Source organism: Poromitra crassiceps, assembly GCF_964638095.1.
Source record: "Poromitra crassiceps genome assembly, chromosome: 3".
Taxonomy (NCBI): Eukaryota; Metazoa; Chordata; class Actinopteri; order Beryciformes; family Melamphaidae; genus Poromitra; species Poromitra crassiceps.
The window spans coordinates 76450625-76471140 of record NC_139625.1 but is presented as its reverse complement, the minus strand read 5'-3'; the positions used below and the strand labels follow the sequence as shown (position 1 = coordinate 76471140).

The 20516-nt window shown below is 43.6% G+C and overlaps 1 protein-coding gene across 1 annotated transcript in view; it reads right to left on the bottom strand.

Annotated features, from left to right (window-relative positions):
- Positions 1-954: 954 nt before the first annotated feature.
- kynu (kynureninase) overlaps positions 955-20516 on the bottom strand; it is a gene marked incomplete at both ends in the record, with an annotated part of 45533 nt that continues 25971 nt past the window's right edge. The window contains 12 exons of the mRNA XM_083633162.1: positions 955-1086; positions 2667-2894; positions 3761-3846; positions 4672-4724; positions 4985-5058; positions 9114-9212; positions 12356-12502; positions 12881-12955; positions 17524-17595; positions 17709-17770; positions 19676-19758; positions 19863-19983. Of these exons, the coding sequence (XP_083489288.1) occupies positions 955-1086; positions 2667-2894; positions 3761-3846; positions 4672-4724; positions 4985-5058; positions 9114-9212; positions 12356-12502; positions 12881-12955; positions 17524-17595; positions 17709-17770; positions 19676-19758; positions 19863-19983 (1232 nt within the window). The remainder of the gene's footprint in view (positions 1087-2666; positions 2895-3760; positions 3847-4671; positions 4725-4984; positions 5059-9113; positions 9213-12355; positions 12503-12880; positions 12956-17523; positions 17596-17708; positions 17771-19675; positions 19759-19862; positions 19984-20516) is intronic.

Sequence of the window (20516 nt, the reverse complement as noted above, 5' to 3'; positions counted from 1 at the left end):
CATGCAGGACATTAGTGTATAAACACATGCAGGAACATGAGTGTATAAACACATGCAGGAACATTAGTGTATAAACACATGCAGGAACATTAGTGCATAAACACATGCAGGAACATTAGTGTATAAACACATGCAGGAACATTAGTGTATAAACACATGCAGGAACATTGGTGGGATGTCCATGTTATAATAAAGTAGGTGTTAATTGGTGAGGGGAGGACTGTCGGCTAACTGGAGTGTGTACTGTACAGGCGGGGCATTTGCACAAACCCCATGCTGAAATCTCTCAGGGTTCCTTGCACCCAAATGTTAGACTGTAGGGGGGGACACGGGAGCAATACATTATGGGAGATATTGTTTCAGAATCATTTCAGCAACTTTTTTTTAGGGCACAAGGCCACATGCCAGGGCACAATTAAGGCCATTGCTCTATTGACATAATGAAGAGTGATTTTTCTTAGATGTGTGTTAAAATGAGTCAATGACACATCCTTTGCATAGGGCAGGCTACATCAAACTGAGACCAGTGATGCTTTTAAAGCAACTGACAGTAGCAGGCTGGTAACAGGGCACAGCTGCCAGCTGTGATGTCTTATACTATGTAATCCTCCCAGGGAGTCCTAGCAGTACAAATAGTACAAACTATAACATATTAATTTTAGCACACACAAAAATGTCTGGGGTCCCTAGATTGTTGTGATGTCAAAGTGGGGTCACAAGCCAAAAAAGGTTTGGAATCCCTGCTTTAGTACATCTGTCACATCAATCTATAAAGGCAGCAGATAAAATAAAGCACAAACTCCTAATGTGCTTCAAGGCAGTCACAAAGACAAAATCTAAAAATAAAAGTCAAGGTTCACATCCAAGAAAGTCTTCATACTGTATATCTTTATTAGTGTGCAGCAAGCAGTGATTAGAAAGTTGTACATTTCCTTAGCTCTATTCGTGTGTTTGTCATTCCTGTGTGCTTTGGCTGCTGGCAGTGAGCGCTGAGCTCAGGGTTTCTATGAAGCGGTGGACATCACTGAACGAGTTGTAGAGCGGCACCGGAGCCACTCGCAGCACACTGGGCTCCCGCATGTCACACTGACAAACAAGACGACACAAGTCTCAAGTCAGTCTCAAGTCTAAATGTAGATCAGCAAGTTAAGTCAGAACCAATCAGGAGTCCCGTATCAATTTAATATCTTAAAGTGATCATCTCAAAGATTTCCATGTAAATAAATGTCTGTTAAAGAATTCTGTTTTTTGCTTTTTTTTCAACCTGGACCTTATTTCCAATTGTATTTATGCTTTACAACTCACCCAGAACAGAAATTTCTGAATACGATTCCCTATAAAGCTTGATGACTGGTATTTGCCACATCTACAATTGTAGATTGTCCATCTAACATGTAACCAAGTCCTGCGAGAGTCTCACATCAGTTGGAAGTTCAGCTGCAGTCGATCAAGCTGCCATGTTTTGTGTGGAGTAAACACTGTGGATATTTATCTGATTTCGAGAATACAGAAGATGCATTTGAATTCGATGGCCGGCCGTATTTATTGAATAACATTAGGCTATATGGATTACAAATTGAGGAGCGGGGGCAACGGGAGCTTCTATCTCTACCAATGTGACGGACAACAGAGAGAGACGCTGGCTGCAGCAAGGTAAATACAGTGTTCATTTTCTCATTGTCTCTATGATATAGTAAGGATATGACCCAGTGCATGGCAGAAAATAAGCTATTTACAGGATGTAATGCTCACTTTGCAGGTGCCCCTATGGCCTTGGTTCCAGGCCGTTGCTCGGAGCGTTCTAGCATTAGCATGAGTTGTAAAGCATAAATACAGCTGGAAACAAGGTGTACAAAAAAACAGAATTGTCCTTTAAGTCACTATCTATTGCAGATGGTGATTGAGCCATATGGTCCATTGATGGAAGCCTTTGCATTTTCAGTATTGCAGCATTTATGAACTGGGTGTATGTGGTGACACAGATGATGCAACACTGTTAGAATCTCACCTAGAATTACCACTCATTGCCATAGGTGTCGCCAAAGAGAACAAAATCAAAATCTTCAAGATTATAACTAAAACTAAATGTCTATTATGCAATATGGTTAGGATAGAAAACTTGGTAACATCATCATGAGTTTGATTTCTATAATCAGTTTCAACTTCAATAAATTAAATCATTCCATACAAATTTAGAAAATATAATTTAAATTCAGTCGTCTGCTGGAACAAATCTCATCATTTTCAATGTAAATCATTTATATACAAACACAGATTTCAAGCCAAGATTTTAGAAAACTTTTCAAGTCAGAGTCAAGTCCCAAGTCACCAGAACTCAAGTCAAGTCAAGTCAAGTCAGTCTTCTCTTCATGCAGTCAATTAAAACTGTGACTTGAGGCCATTTTATGTGACTCAGATTTTGGCAATACGATTATCCATTTTGTTGTTGGATATTTCTACCATGAGCGGAGTTTTCATTTTGTAGCTACAGTTGTTCTTATTTAACCATGAAATCAAAGCCTTTCCCAAACTATTTCAGATTCTGCTAATTACACGTTTGTTTGTTTGTTTGATTGTTTGTTTGTTTTCCTCAGACTACTGAGACACCCTAATTTCACCAAACTTTCTGTGATCACCTTCGTTAGGTGAATAAGACTTGTACTCACAGCCACGCCCCTCCTCTCCAGCTCCTGGTAGACCTTGCGGATGGGGATGGAGAAGCAGAGGGAGAGTTGGCAGCCTCTCTGCTGGGGGTCAGAGGGCGTGATGACAGAGACGTGGGGTCGATCCCGGCCGGCGTCCCGGCTGTAGTAGTGCTGGATAAGATACTCCAGGTAGCCCGTCAGGAGGATGGACTTCCTGCGCAGAGCCTGCATGCTGGTCAGGTTAAACACCTGGAGACAAACAGAGGAAGAAGAGGTCATCCTTTTAAATCATCTCCTAAAACCCATTTCGACTTTTGTTCCTCCAAGTCCCTGCAAACACTTATGTTTACCAGCCACGACACCGGGGCTGCTATTGTTTTCACCTTGTGAGTTTTCCCTCTCAATAAGACCTTGGCCAATAGAATTGACGGCTTTGACAGCAGAGCACTACGCACCATAGAGGGCCTCAAATGGTACGACACTGTCTCCAAGATTGTGCTGCGAGAACACATGTGTCATCATGGCAAAATGTGGTCCTCGAGACACCTATTGTAGTGGGAATGACCACGAAGCCATTTTGAGTATTTTGCCAGGTATATGTCTGTCTGTCTGTCTGTGGACAGATATTGTGGATCGTGTCAAAAACATGCAGAATGCAGCCACGCAACTTTGCAGGTGTTTAGTGCCCCCACACCCTCTCCACTTTACACCCCTGCTCACATTCGTTTCCTGCGGGCGTTGTGGCTCATGTGAATGAGATCCCATCGCAAGATGGTCTCCGCTGGTGGCGATGGTTTCAGCTTAGCTTGTAATCAGCCTTCTAATTTATATAGTGCTCAAAGACACTTAACAGGAGACATCTGATCTGTATTCCACTTCTCATATAAAATACTTTACAGACAATAGAACAATAGTAGACGAAAGCAAATAAGAAGCAACAAACTTTCCAGAAAAGGCATAAAACAAAGTAACAGACAGATACATATGACTTAACACCAACTTAGAACAGAGTTATACTGACTACTGTAACTCACTGCTAGTGATTTTTGTGATGACTTGCAATTCAATGAACCATCACACTGTAATGCTGTGTGATAAACAGTGTGATGCAGTACCTCTAGACTGGCCTGCAGGGGACAGACAAGCAGGATGGGCTGGTTGGACAATCTGAATCCACTGACACCAGGCTGCAGGTCCAAAACTGAGGAGAGAGCAGAGTGAGGGGTGAGAACCAGACGGGCCTAAGTGACATTTGACTAACTTTACAGGAGAGCCAAAATAAAAAATATCATACTATGACTTGACTTTGTTTATTAAATTAGTAGTAGTAGTAGTATATTTCTTAAAAAAAATTTTTTATAAGAAAGTCATCTGGGCCAAAAGGAGGTAATTAAGTGCACTTACGCCCCTTTGGCCCCAAATTGTTCAGTGTGTTCAGTGTTAGATCTTTTGTTTTTTTATTCATAACTCTGGATTGATTTAGAATTCACATGTGCAGTAGAAAGAGCTCATTGAGAGCTTTCATTCGATATAACTAATTTTTGGCCCAAAATGTCACTTATGTCTGCTTCTCACTGCTCGAGAGGTACTACAACTGCTTATGATTAGGCCCTATATGGTGCTCATATATGCTTAACAAAATACTACAGTACTAGTACCACTAATGCTTTGATTTAATCTTTCCAAATATAGGATATAATCTGTAAAGGAGCATCTCTAAGAATATGTTAACATGTAATTATCTTTTGGAGTATTTTATCATTGTTTTGAGAATATTTATTAATGCATAAATTGTATAAAGTGAATATACTGCTAAATATAAAGGGTTGACATCAAAATAGACAAATTTGGAGATACAATTTGTTTTTGCAGAACTGCAGTATAATGTAATATCCAATGACACCACAAGATGGCAGTATAAATCAACTTTACATTATATCCTTAGCTGCAATAAGGCAATGAGGACTGTATGCTGTTTACACAGACATCAATGTAAAGGGAATTATACAAAGATGATTTTCGGTACCGTTATTCATCTGGAAACGTGTTTTCAAGTCGTGTCCCCACCATCCCAAGAGCCTGGAGGACAATGATATTTACAGTCATTTATTCTAGTATGTGATTAACTAAACTTGCCTCGGCCCTCTGGCGACCCCCTGGAATCCCCTCAAGGACCCCTGGTGGTCCCTGGATGCCACATTGAGAACCAATGATTAGTCTAAGTTTGTCATCCAGTGATAACAGGACTACTGTACACACTGATACAGCTGACAATATATCAGTCTGGTTAATATGTAATATTATGTGCTTAATAATGTCAATATTTTAAATGCACTCACGCTGGTTTGACGGTGTGTTTGTGCTTCTCGTGGATGAACGCCCCCGCTAGACCGCCGGCGCCAGAATTCACATACTGTGGGAAGACAAAAACAGCTATTTTAACAGTGTTTGGCGATGCGCTTCTGTTGTTTGGTGTGTTTTTTCCACCATAGAAGAGGCAGTAATGCTGTTTCTCCACCAACAGTAGGACAGACAAGCTAGCTAGGATGTATTTATGCTGCATTCGTTTATGGTAGGAGCTGGCAAGTGGCAAGTGAGAAACGCGTCATCTCCGACCTACGTGCGTTCGAGCTTCAGGCTTCATCTCGCAAAACCATGGATGCTAATAGCCGTTAGCTGTCTAAGCTAACAGCTAATAACAACATTAACGTTTAGTTGTATGAGTTTAACCAACTATTGTATTGGTATGCTGATTGGTCTGAAAGCTTACTATTATTGAAAAGAAAAGAAAAATGTGTCAAAAATGTGTTTTAAATTCTTACAATCGTGGGCGCCATGTTGAAATGACGTCAAATGACGCGGTGGGAGCTACTGGGGATTGAGAAATCATACCCAAGTTTGCGGGTAGGAACTCCGAGTTATAGTGGCGTTTTATTTGATTTTTGCTAGTAGCAACTGGCAACTTGCCACATCCCACTTATAAACGAATGCGGCATTAGCTCTGTTAAAAGCAACAAGTGAACACCCCTTCTCTGGGGGTTGGCGAAAAGCATTGTGGGAAATGTAGGAAATCACTAACTAAAGTAGTTGATGAGGCAGGCTGAGAGAAAGTGGGTTCACCAAAACAGTATTTTTTTAGATTCAAAATTGATATCCAATTCTGGACACTTGCAGTACTTTATGCTGATCCCCTCGTATAGATAAGGTGACCAGATGTCGCCTTTCAGGGACAGTCCCCGTTCTTTGTGACCTGTCCCCGGCTGGAGCTGTCCCCGAAAAGGTCCCAGATTTTCTACTTCTCGCCCGCGATGACTGTCTTTCAGAGGCTCTAGCGGTCTCATTTTTAAAGCTGTAGTGAAGACTGAAGATACTTATATCACATGGTTTGATGTGCAAGACGGTCGTTATACTGTACGTGAAAATGTTTGTTGGGATGGCATCCATTGGTCCCCACCATGTGATGCTAGCTTGACCTCTAGTATAATCACAGCCTCACGGAACTCTACAATCACTAATTAGAAACCTAGGGCATTAAGGGGGTGTACAGAGTGGCTTTCATAGGTACAGTATATTGATACTACGGGGGTTTCTGATTAATTTATCGCCAAAAATTCTAATTCTTACAGAAATCTCCAAGTGTAAACATTTTTTGATACCAAAACAGCATAGATTTTTCTATGGTGTTTGTCAAGGTACTTGGCCAATAAAGCTGGTTATGAATCTTGGTGTGGTATTTTGGATGGATATCAGTCGGCCTGCACCATAGTTACAACAGTTACAATACAACAGTTACCGTGGTCAAAATACATGTAACTGGAATTGTCCCCATTTTTTATTTCATAGATAATAACATTGAATATTTTAATGGTAGATTCACTGCTGAACTGGAAATGTCCCCGATTTTCATTTGAGAAATCTGGTCACCTTACATATAGATATTTATGAAATTTGATACCTAGCTTCTGAAATGTTTACAAATTTATATCTCTTATCTTTCCGTTTGGAACTCCGTATAAAAATGGGGAAAAAAACACTGAGAATTATGCCAGTGACCCAGTGGCCAAAATTTGATACTGTCCAGAATTGAATACAATTCCATTAGATGGAAGCAGCTGCGATGGAAGCCAGTTTGCTGTGTGGTTTTCCCCCGACAGACATAGCATCAGTAGACAGACCCACCTTGGAGGAGCACCAGTAGACAGACCCACCTTGGAGGAGCACCAGTAGACAGACCCACCTTGGAGGAGTACCAGTAGACAGATCCACCTCATAGCAGCATCAGTAGACAGACCCACCTCATAGGAGCACCAGTAGACAGACCCACCTTGGAGGAGCACCAGTAGACAGACCCACCTTGGAGGAGTACCAGTAGACAGATCCACCTCATAGCAGCATCAGTAGACAGACCCACCTCATAGGAGCACCAGTAGACAGACCCACCTTGGAGGAGCACCAGCAGACAGACCCACCTTGGAGGAGTACTAGTAGACAGACCCACCTCATAGGAGCACCAGCAGACAGACCCACCTCATAGGAGCACCAGTAGACAGACCCACCTCATAGGAGCACCAGCAGACAGACCCACCTTGGAGGAGCACCAATAGACAGACCCACCTTGGAGGAGCACCAGTAGACAGACCCACCTTGGAGGAGTACCAGTAGATAGACCCACCTTGGAGGAGCACCAGTAGACAGACCCACCTCATAGGAGCACCAGCAGACAGACCCACCTCATAGGAGCATCAGTAGACAGACCCACCTTGGAGGAGCATCAGTAGACACACCCACCTTGGAGGAGCACCAGTAGACAGACCCACCTTGGAGGAGTACCAGTAGACAGATCCACCTCATAGCAGCATCAGTAGACAGACCCACCTCATAGGAGCACCAGTAGACAGACCCACCTTGGAGGAGCACCAGCAGACAGACCCACCTTGGAGGAGTACTAGTAGACAGACCCACCTCATAGGAGCACCAGCAGACAGACCCACCTCATAGGAGCACCAGTAGACAGACCCACCTCATAGGAGCACCAGCAGACAGACCCACCTTGGAGGAGCACCAATAGACAGACCCACCTTGGAGGAGCACCAGTAGACAGACCCACCTTGGAGGAGTACCAGTAGATAGACCCACCTTGGAGGAGCACCAGTAGACAGACCCACCTCATAGGAGCACCAGCAGACAGACCCACCTCATAGGAGCATCAGTAGACAGACCCACCTTGGAGGAGCACCAGTAGACAGACCCACCTTGGAGGAGTACCAGTAGACAGATCCACCTCATAGCAGCATCAGTAGACAGACCCACCTCATAGGAGCACCAGTAGACAGACCCACCTTGGAGGAGCACCAGCAGACAGACCCACCTTGGAGGAGTACCAGTAGACAGATCCACCTCATAGCAGCATCAGTAGACAGACCCACCTCATAGGAGCACCAGTAGACAGACCCACCTTGGAGGAGCACCAGCAGACAGACCCAGCTTGGAGGAGTACTAGTAGACAGACCCACCTCATAGGAGCACCAGCAGACAGACCCACCTTGGAGGAGCACCAGTAGACAGACCCACCTCATAGGAGCACCAGTAGACAGACCCACCTCATAGGAGCACCAGTAGACAGACCCACCTCATAGGAGCACCAGCAGACAGACCCACCTTGGAGGAGCACCAATAGACAGACCCACCTTGGAGGAGCACCAGTAGACAGACCCACCTTGGAGGAGTACCAGTAGATAGACCCACCTTGGAGGAGTACTAGTAGACAGACCCACCTCATAGGAGCACCAGCAGACAGACCCACCTTGGAGGAGCACCAGTAGACAGACCCACCTCATAGGAGCACCAGTAGACAGACCCACCTCATAGGAGCACCAGTAGACAGACCCACCTCATAGGAGCACCAGCAGACAGACCCACCTTGGAGGAGCACCAATAGACAGACCCACCTTGGAGGAGCACCAGTAGACAGACCCACCTTGGAGGAGTACCAGTAGATAGACCCACCTTGGAGGAGCACCAGTAGACAGACCCACCTCATAGGAGCACCAGCAGACAGACCCACCTCATAGGAGCATCAGTAGACAGACCCACCTTGGAGGAGCACCAGTAGACAGACCCACCATAGGAGCACCAGCAGACAGACCCACCTCATAGGAGCACCAGTAGACAGACCCACCTCATAGGAGCACCAGTAGACAGACCCACCTCATAGGAGCATCAGTAGACAGACCCACCTCATAGGAGCACCAGCAGACAGACCCACCTTGGAGGAGCACCAGCAGACAGACCCACCTTGGAGGAGCACCAGTAGACAGACCCACCTTGGAGGAGCACCAGTAGACAGACCCACCTTGGAGGAGCACCAGCAGACAGACCCACCTTGGAGGAGCACCAGTAGACAGACCCACCTTGGAGTAGCACCAGTAGACAGGCCCACCTTGGAGGAGCACCAGCAGACAGACCCACCTTGTAGGAGCACCAGCAGGCGAAGTCCACGCCCCAGTCATGCAGCTTCAGCTCAGCGTTCCCTGCTGCATGGGCGCAGTCGAACCCCACATAGCAGCCCTGTGGGACGGGACACACAGTAGCTTTAACAGTATGAAACTGAGACATTTTCATATATTAATCTGCAATCTGCACTGAAAAATGCCCTTGGTCTACTTGTTACCCAAAACACTGTCGGTCCCTGTCTGTCATATGTCCTCAGTACTTTGGTGTAAAGCATCACAGTCGGTCCCTGTCTGTCATATGTCCTCAGTACTTTGGTGTAAAGCAGTGGTGCCCAATTTGGGGCCCGCGGGCCAAGTTTGGCCCGCTGGCTTTACACCAGCTCAGCAATCACAGATCATCATCACGGCAGTGGCACACTGACAAAAGAAAGTTTAGGACGGAGTGGCAAGACGAGTATTTTTTTTCCCGAAGTAAATTCAACAGTGGTTTGTCTCATTTGCAGACAGAGTGGCTGTTTTGAAAGAGTACAATATACGTCGCCACTACGAAACTGATTTTCAAAGTACCTTGAGGATTTTTCAAGTTGTGAATTCAGTCAAATTTCTCTCTTGATTACAAAGGTGGAAAACAATTGTTTTTAACTGGGTGTTTACTGATTAAATGTTTAAGCTCCCCACAAATGCAGATGTTTTTTTAAATATATATAACCAATTGCAAATTATTACAATTACCAAACGGATAAAAAGTAGATTATTATATTCAAATGTTATTTTAGATTTAGAATGTTAATTTTCTATAAAACACAATACATTTTAACACATTCACTGGTCAAGTCAAGTCAAGTTTATTTATATAGCCCTAATTCACAAGCATGTCTCAGAGGGCTTCACAGAAAGTATGTCTAGCTGATTCTAGCTAACACACAGTAACAAGAATATACAGAATAAAGATAACATTTGAACATTTGAAGAAAGCAGGAGAGTGGAGGAGGGAGGGAGAGGGAGGAGGGAGGAGAGGGGGGAGGTGGGGAGAAAATAGGAAATGTGGAGGAGGAGAGAACAGAGGAGGAGAGATGAGGGTGCAGGGGAGGGAGAGCCAGGGTAGGGGTAGGGTCTAGGGTTGGGGGAGGGGAGGGAGTAGGATACGCCAGACGTTTTTTTTTTACTGTAGTTAGCTTCTGCCAGAGGGGTTTTTTGAGGATTCTGGCTCATCTTTCAAGACCCGAGGATTCTTTTCTGCTAAGATTTTGTGAACACACAATATCTCAAAAGAACTAATAGAATGTGTGCTTTCTCTGTCTAAAAGAGTTAGTTTGTAGAGTTAGTAGTTATGTAAGCATTAGCAGTTGAATACAGCATGGTTTTAGCGTCAGAAAAAATATTCAGAGATAAACGGCTTTTTGTGAAATTCGATAGAACAGTCACTTTAACCATTCATTTTTGGCTCTCTCTCTCTCTCTCTCCCTCCCCCTCTCGCTCTCTCTCTCTCTCCCTCCCTCTCGCTCTCCCTCCCTCTCTCTCTCTCTCTCTCTCTCTCTCTCTCTCCCTCCCTCTCGCTCTCCCTCCCTCTCTCTCTCTCTCCCGGGAGGGAGACGCACTAGGTTTAATCCTAGTGAGAGGGGGAGAGGGAGAGAGAGAGAGAGAGAGAGAGAGAGGGAGGGAGGGAGAGAGAGAGAGCGAGAGAGAGAGAGAGAGAGAGGGGGAGAGAGCGAGAGGGAGAGTTGCTTCAACTCCTCCCTCCGTGGGCGTTCTTCTTGGCTGCAGTGGCCGTCACAAGCTTGTTACCAGTCTCAGTGCTTTGCTGCTGTCCTGTGCCTGTCTGCACGGCCGCTGTTTGAGGAAGTCGGGATGGACTCGCTCGCTTCTTGGAGTTTTGGTTGAGAGAAGCTTTTGCGATTCTGGTCATATTTATGCTGCGTGTTTCAAAGTGTGTTCCACCTGTAATCTATTATGTAAATTTGCAATCCCGCATCGCCAGCAATCAGCGCGAAAACGAAAGCGTTTTCCCCCATCCATTTTCATGAGAATGGCTGGGGTGAGAATGGCGTGACAAGTTAAAAAAATGCTTGCCTTCCTCTAGTCAGGAGAGCACTGTTGCCACTTAGTGGGTCGGTGGAATGGGTTGTAAATGTTCGGTGGCTCCAATAATTATATAAGAGATGTAAAAGGGTTAGATGCACATCCCACGGTCAAAAAAAAAAAAAACATTTTTTTGATGACTCAACTCGTCGTTGGCAGTGAACAGCTGGATTGTGTTTGACGACTCAACTCGTTCTTGGCAATTAACGTGTTAATGTAATTCCACAACGTTTATTTTTGGCCCTCGGCCCTCCACCCAGATTGAGTTTTGCCCCTTCATGGGAAAGAATTTGATATGATAAAAGACTCCTCCAACAGGAAACATTTTGGATATTTTATTTAAACACCATGTCCCCTCATGGACTGAATGAAGAATTTGATATAAAACCATTTCTGTAATATGGTAGGCTGAGGTTTGTGCATTCATTTGTGAATTTGTGAAGTAAGCAAAAAAGTGCGAATTGTCCCTTTAAGCTCAGCTCACTGGCTGTTGGTTTTCTTTCCCCTTTCCTCATTTTATTTTATTTTCTGCAACAAGGGTGTGGTTTATTGATGGAAATATTAATGTATTATTAACTTTCATATTGTGATATGTTGAATGTAGCCTATGCCCCTTTCTTGGGGTTTTAAACCAATTTTATAAAAAAAATTGTTGTACAGGCCGGATCAGCTGATGGGCAGGTGTTTACCATTAACTAATCACCTGAACAGCTATATTAACTGCCTTTTTCCTGTCTGTGCTTTGTTGATTGATTGCCTGAAGAAGACCCGTGTGGGGTCGAAACGTTGCGCTATTTCAATTATTAAATTATGGGAGCTTAACCGGTGTGCGGACATTCATTCTCTCCTAAAGAATTTGGGCACCCCTGGTGTAAAGCATCACAGTTGGTCCCTGTCTGTCATATGTCCTCAGTACTTTGGTGTAAAGCATCACAGTCGGTCCCTGTCTGTCATATGTCCTCAGTACTTTGGTGTAAAGCATCACAGTCGGTCCCTGTCAGTCATATGTCCTCAGTACTTTGGTGTAAAGCATCACAGTCGGTCCCTGTCAGTCATATGTCCTCAGTACTTTGGTGTAAAGCATCACAGACTGTGTGCAGTTTACTGACCTCACTGCACAGGATTTCTGGGTAATGTACAGTAGGTGAGTCTGTGGTGGTTTTAGCTTGTTGGTGTTACCTTCCTGTGGCCGGCCTCAGTGATGGCAGCCATGTTGAACAGCTGGCCGGTGTAGTACTGCACACCGCTGAACATCACCACGGCGATGGAGTCACCCTCCTTCTCTATCAGCTCCAGGATGTCCTCTGTCCTCAGAGTCTCCTCCCCCTGCAGGCAGACAGACACACAGGCAGGCAGACAGACAGACAGACAAGAGGCACAACCATTAGGGGTACTACTACTAAAAATCAACACATTTCCAATGACTCCCAAAACGACATATATGAGCGAAACGATTCGTGCAGATTATACACCTCGTGTGACATGGTTAATTTGAAATATGTCATTACGTGAAAGACCACACTTACGCATACACTTACTCGCACGACCGCAAGAGCTTGCATTCGTAAATATTGATCGTTTTAAAAATCGACCAATGTTGTTGTTCGGGACAGCCTGAATAAAATGCTTATAGGACTGTTAGGTCATGTATTTTTAGCCTTGCTGGCCCCACTAACAGCTCTGCTCTAAGGCAGTTTGACGTACCGGTCTAGGCGACACGAGCAGCATGCTCTGCTGAGGGTCGCCTCCTCGCAGCCGGATCTGAGATTCCACAGCATACTGAGGACAGGACAGGAGAGGAGGAAAGGGGAGAGGAGAGGGGAGAGGAGAGGAGAGGAGAGGAGAGGAGAGGAGAGGAGAGGAGAGGAGAGGAGAGGAGAGGAGAGGAGAGGAGAGGGCAGCCACTTTACTCATTCCAGAAGAAACTCAGCCGTCAAGCCAGAGAGAAGTCAGATAAACACAAGAGATGACAGGATTATGGTTATTTGTCTGACTGGTGTAGTCAGACAAATAACCAAACCATCAGTTGCTGTGTTTGTGGTGGAGATCCACAGTCTTTCATTTACCCTGCAGCCATGCTGCAGCGCAAAAACCTAAAAGTTCTCCAGTGATTCTATCTTCTCTGTGTGTAATGTATGGGTGTGAATGGGTGAATGAAGGCACATTCAGTGGTGTATAAAGTAGGCTACTCGAAATCCATACTTGAGTAAAAGTATAGATACTTTACCAGAAAATGACTTGGGTAAAATCAAAGTAACCCATTAAAATACCGGTATTACTTGAGTAAAAGTCTTAAAGTAGCTAATATTTTCTGTACTTAAGTATCAAAAGTATTTTTGTTATATTAAATGTAAAAGTATTGAAAGTAAAAGTAAAAGTAAATCCTGTTTATAAGAAAGCAAGCGGTCTGGATTTTTTGAATTCTTAGCTTTATTGTGAGTTTGCTTACATATTTACCTTATTATAGTCTGCCATTTGAACTGACTGCAGCTTTTGGCACAAGTGCCTGCTTTAGGCTATCATGGGGATGAGATATCTCCATGCCATGGGGAAATATATAATAATAATAAAAATAATGATAATAATCATCATCATCGTCATCATCATCATAATCACCGTCCATCATGGACATCTCCTTCATATAGCTATATGCCTGCATTGTCAGATAAACAGTTAATTATGTAATCACTCTATACAGAAATTGAAACTGAGTTACCTTTCTGAAACACAGTATTATTGGGCTGTGACAAAATAGCGACAGTTACACCAGACTAGCAACGGAAATACCACAATTTACTTTCAGAATAAAATGCTTCTCACCTTTGGAGAAACATCAATGGGAGAAACAAATAAAGCATTTAGGATTTTATTTTGAAATCCTTAAGCGGAAGACCTATACTTTTACATTCTGGCTGCGTGGACGCTTGACCAATTTGAAGTTTACCTCAAGAGACGCTTGTTTTCTTGTTTTCTGGTGGCATATTCTGTCATTTTGGTTCAATTGGACACAATATAAAGACAAGTTAAAGTAATTAACCGTCGGATTTCAGCCTGTGGGAACTTGTAACATGGATGAAAAGACTTGGGAAGCCTAGGAAGCACTGACGGTAAGCGATTGGCAAACGCAACTTGCAACACAGAAGCACTGATTCGCTAGCCAGGCTACTGATTCACCACAACACAAGCTGTTTGTTTATTTTATAGTAACGAGTAACGGAGATGCTTTTGGGAAATGTATCGGAGTAAAAGTATAGATTTTATTACGAAAATGTAGTGGAGTAAAAGTGAAAGTTGAAAGAAAAATAAATACTCAAGTAAAGTACAGATACAAAAAAAAATACTTACAGTAGGACAGTAACGAAGTATTTGTACTTTGTTACTTTACACCACTGGGCACATTGAAGCCCTTTGGATAAAAGAGGTTGGAGTCGGTGTATGGGTGTGAATGGGTGAATGAAGGTACATTGAAGCACTTTGGATAAAAGAGGTTGGAGTCAGTGTATGGGTGTGATGTGAATGGGTGAATGAAGGCACATTGAAGCACTTTGGATAAAAGAGGTTGGAGTCGTTGTATGGGTGTGAATGGGTGAATGAAGGCACATTGAAGCACTTTGGATAAAAGAGGTTGGAGTCTGTGTATGGGTGTGAATGGGTGAATGAAGGCACATTGAAGCACTTTGGATAAAAGAGGTTGGAGTCGGTGTATGGGTGTGAATGGGTGAATGAAGGCACATTGAAGCACTTTGGATAAAAGAGGTTGGAGTCGGTGTATGGGTGTGAATGGGTGAATGAAGGCACATTGAAGCACTTTGGATAAAAGAGGTTGGAGTCAGTGTATGGGTGTGAATGGGTGAATGAAGCCACATTGAAGCACTTTGGATAAAAGAGGTTGGAGTCGGTGTATGGGTGTGAATGGGTGAATGAAGGCACATTGAAGCACTTTGGATAAAAGAGGTTGGAGTCTGTGTATGGGTGTGAATGGGTGAATGAAGGCACATTGAAGCACTTTGGATAAAAGAGGTTGAAGTCGGTGTATGGGTGTGAATGGGTGAATGAAGGCACATTGAAGCACTTTGGATAAAAGAGGTTGGAGTCGGTGTATGCGTGTGAATGGGTGAATGAAGGCACATTGAAGCACTTTGGATAAAAGAGGTTGGAGTCGGTGTATGGGTGTGAATGGGTGAATGAAGGCACATTGAAGCACTTTGGATAAAAGAGGTTGGAGTCGGTGTATGGGTGTGAATGGGTGAATGAAGGCACATTGAAGCACTTTGGATAAAAGAGGTTGGAGTCGGTGTATGGGTGTGAATGGGTGAATGAAGGCACATTGAAGCACTTTGGATAAAAGAGGTTGGAGTCAGTGTATGGGTGTGAATGGGTGAATGAAGGCACATTGAAGCACTTTGGATAAAAGAGGTTGGAGTCGGTGTATGGGTGTGAATGGGTGAATGAAGGCACATTGAAGCACTTTGGATAAAAGAGGTTGGAGTCGGTGTATGGGTGTGAATGGGTGAATGAAGGCACATTGAAGCACTTTGGATAAAAGAGGTTGGAGTCGGTGTATGGGTGTGAATGGGTGAATGAAGGCACATTGAAGCACTTTGGATAAAAGAGGTTGGAGTCGGTGTATGGGTGTGAATGGGTGAATGAAGGCACATTGAAGCACTTTGGATAAAAGAGGTTGGAGTCGGTGTATGGGTGTGAATGGGTGAATGAAGGCACATTGAAGCACTTTGGATAAAAGAGGTTGGAGTCGGTGTATGCGTGTGAATGGGTGAATGAAGGTACATTGAAGCACTTTGGATAAAAGAGGTTGGAGTCAGTGTATGGGTGTGAATGGGTGAATGAAGGCACATTGAAGCACTTTGGATAAAAGAGGTTGGAGTCGGTGTATGGGTGTGAATGGGTGAATGAAGGCACATTGAAGCACTTTGGATAAAAGAGGTTGGAGTCGGTGTATGGGTGTGAATGGGTGAATGAAGGCACATTGAAGCACTTTGGATAAAAGAGGTTGGAGTCGGTGTATGGGTGTGAATGGGTGAATGAAGGCACATTGAAGCACTTTGGATAAAAGAGGTTGGAGTCGGTGTATGGGTGTGAATGGGTTAATTGAAGCACATTGAAGCACTTTGGATAAAAGAGGTTGGAGTCTGTGTATGGGTGTGAATGGGTGAATGAAGGCACATTGAAGCACTTTGGATAAAAGAGGTTGGAGTCTGTGTATGCGTGTGAATGGGTGAATGAAGGCACATTGAAGCACTTTGGATAAAAGAGGTTGGAGTCAGTGTATGGGTGTGAATGGGTGAATGAAGGCACATTGAAGCACTTTGGATAAAAGAGGTTGGAGTCGGTGTATGGGTGTGAATGGGTGAATGAAGGCACATTGAAGCACTTTGGATAAAAGAGGTTGGAGTCGGTGTATGGGTGTGAATGGGTGAATGAAGGCACATTGAAGCACTTTGGATAAAAGAGGTTGGAGTCGGTGTATGCGTGTGAATGGGTGAATGAAGGCACATTGAAGCACTTTGGATAAAAGAGGTTGGAGTCGGTGTATGGGTGTGAATGGGTGAATGAAGGCACATTGAAGCACTTTGGATAAAAGAGGTTGGAGTCTGTGTATGGGTGTGAATGGGTGAATGAAGGCACATTGAAGCACTTTGGATAAAAGAGGTTGGAGTCGGTGTATGGGTGTGAATGGGTGAATGAAGGCACATTGAAGCACTTTGGATAAAAGAGGTTGGAGTCGGTGTATGCGTGTGAATGGGTGAATGAAGGCACATTGAAGCACTTTGGATAAAAGAGGTTGGAGTCGGTGTATGGGTGTGAATGGGTGAATGAAGGCACATTGAAGCACTTTGGATAAAAGAGGTTGGAGTTGGTGTATGGGTGTGAATGGGTGAATGAAGGCACATTGAAGCACTTTGGATAAAAGAGGTTGGAGTTGGTGTATGGGTGTGAATGGGTGAATGAAGGCACATTGAAGCACTTTGGATAAAAGAGGTTGGAGTCTGTGTATGGGTGTGAATGGGTGAATGAAGGCACATTGAAGCACTTTGGATAAAAGAGGTTGGAGTCTGTGTATGCGTGTGAATGGGTGAATGAAGGCACAGTGAAGCACTTTGGATAAAAGTGCTATATAAATGCAGAACATTTACCATCCATTTACCAAAAAATAGACTTCAACCAATGGCTGCATTTGTTGCTCAGCTATTAATCAGAGAAAGGAACTTGCACAAAAACACACAAAGAATCCATCTTGGGACAAAAGAATGATTTTATGGAAAAGCGGCCTCTTTAGTGTCAGAATGAGCGACCTTAACCTTGTCTGTTAATGTGGATTTACTCACGTGGTCTGAGGGAAAGGCCTTGTCCTCTAGAAGAATTTTATGACGTGTTGCCGTAGGTTTGTAAAAAGAAAGCTACAGAACAAAAGCATTAAATGACGGTTAACTTTGAAATTGACTAAATTACTGGCATTTTGTGAATAATACTCTAGTCTATACAACAGAGCATTTATAGGAAATCAGCTTACTAGTAGCAAATGTAAATTAACTGTCAAACCATTCATTAGTGCCACTTCTTCGGCTTTGGCACCTGTAAGACATGGAGAGAGAATGAATGAGTGATCATCCTTTCAGTGATTTGATCTATGACTTGAATCAAAAATACATATCCATCTTATCTAGAATCTAGATCATTGTGGTGCATTGCAGAGTTTTGGAGATATCAGAGATGTCTGCCTACTCGGTTACTCCAGATAATCCACGCCTTGTGAGAAATTTCATGTAGGAATTATTTTCTTTCGACTGAACTACACCCTTAAGAGTAACTGGGTCAACGTTTTTGTTGTTGTACTTTGAGCACCACAAGCCAAGTGCCATCCAGTTCCATTGTATTTGAGAGAAGGCAGACATCTCTACAGCCGATATCTCCAAAACGATCTCCATCAGTTGTTCCACCAATCAGCGTCCTATGAGGGAGCTACGTTCGGGCTTTGGTGATGCCAACGAGAGCGAGCCCGTGATAGACGTCATAGACAGATGGTTCATCCAATCACCTGGCAGGTATTTTTTGAAAGTGCGTGCCCTCTGAAATGGTTTCCCGAGTGACTTGTTCCCAGATGGTTATGTGAAAACAAACCATCTGACAATATCAGGTTACTTTAAAGGACTAGAATAAATGGTCAGATCATGTTAATATATAAACTTCTAAACTTTCTAAAATGTTAGTCTTGTCTACAGACACAGATACAAATATTCCAAAACAAACATCTGACTTGCACTAAGTTTCATTGCCTGGTCCTAAATGGATTGTTACAGGAAATGAACAGAATACGTACTATCATATTGTGTGTAAATAAATGCAGATGTGTTTAAAAGCTTTAAAGCCTTCAACATGTACTTTGGACTCTACAAAACCAGCCTTTAAGCAAAAGTGCAATTACCAGAGTGAGCAACCTCTCAAATAATGACAAAGTGCAACGACCTGAGTGAGCAAGAATGATGACAATGTGCAGCAACCTGAGTGAGCAACCTCTCAAAGAATGACCCGAGTGAGCAACCTCTCAAAGAATGACCCGAGTGAGCAACCTCTCAAAGAATGACCTGAGTGAGCAACCTCTCAAAGAATGACCCGAGTGAGCAACCTCTCAAAGAATGACCTGAGTGAGCAACCTCTCAAAGAATGACCTGAGTGAGAGCAACCTCTCAAAGAATGACCCGAGTGAGCAACCTCTCAAAGAATGACCTGAATGAGCAACCTCTCAAAGAATGACCCGAGTGAGCAACCTCTCAAAGAATGACCCGAGTGAGCAACCTCTCAAAGAATGACCCGAGTGAGCAACCTCTCAAAGAATGACCCGAGTGAGCAACCTCTCAAAGAATGACCCGAGTGAGCAACCTCTCAAAGAATGACCCGAGTGAGCAACCTCTCAAAGAATGACCCGAATGAGCAACCTCTCAAAGAATGACCCGAGTGAGCAACCTCTCAAAGAATGACCCGAGTGAGCAACCTCTCAAAGAATGACCTGAGTGAGCAACCTCTCAAAGAATGACCTGAGTGAGCAACCTCTCAAAAAATGATGACCTGAGTGAGCAACCTCTCAAATAATGATGACCTGAGTGAGCAACCTCTCAAGGAATGATGACAAAGTTGCAGAAAAGGTTTCGGAAAAAAACTGGGTTGGGCTGAAAAGACTTTAACATACACTATGGTTTAGTCATAGTAGGTCACTATAATTGTCTCAAAAGTGAGAAAATGAGAACTTGTAGCAGCTCTAAAGCTAATGGTAAGTAAAGTAAACTACAATAATCATAATAATCATAATCATAATCATAATAACTAAAATAGCATACGGTTTTTGACCCATGACAATCTCCCAAAAATGTGTGTATTTATTTAACCACAGTACAATGAATTGGGCTGCGCCAAAAATAGCATTTGGGCTCAGTCAACCCTCTGTAAATAGAAAAAAGCGTTAAGAGAAAGTGTGTCCCTTACCGACGACATTTGCCATGAGTTCCTCTATGTTGTTTTCAGCCCAAGCCCAAGGTCGAGAGCCTTGGGTGTGACCGTGAACGCCCCTGGAGAGGATCAGCAGAGCAGTGAAAGTTAATGTCCTGATCTCTCACTCTAATCATTTGTTAAATATTTTATTTTATTTGACTTTACTTTAGCCATAACATACGTTTGGGCCCATTTCTCTAGCTCTTCTTCCAGGTACTTCCTGGCCATTTTGGGCTGGAGCCCCAGGGAGTTCCCCACTAAGTAAATGCATTCTTTGGTGCCGTCGACAAGTGAGAGATCAGCTGTAGAGACATTAGAAGGGAAAGCCACCTAATTGAAAGTACATCACTTTTATATAGTGTCTGTTTTGCTATTCTCTATACAATTGACTAACAGAACAGTGATTCAACCTACATTATAAAACGTCTCTCTCAAATCAATCAATCAATCTGATTGGTTCACAGCCGTGGTATATTAACCACAGCTAGAGCCGCTTTGCATGGTATCCGTGTTCACTGTTCACATACAACATGGACAATGGCTGTCTGTGTGCTCCCTGGCTGTACGACACCAGTCACATGGAATATCGGATTTGGGGCTGCAATAAAAAGGAGAGGACTTGGAAGTGAGCGAGGAAGTAGGACTGAAGTGCTAAGTTCTGAATTTGAAAATGTGTTTTATTCCAGCATCGGTTGTACTACTACTTGAACCAAGTTAACGTAACACGTGCAGCCTGTGTTTGCCAAACCACTTACACACAACACACAAGACGCCTTATGAGACACGACAGTAAAGTAGTAAGTAAACATCGGTAGAGTTCATACACATGAATGGC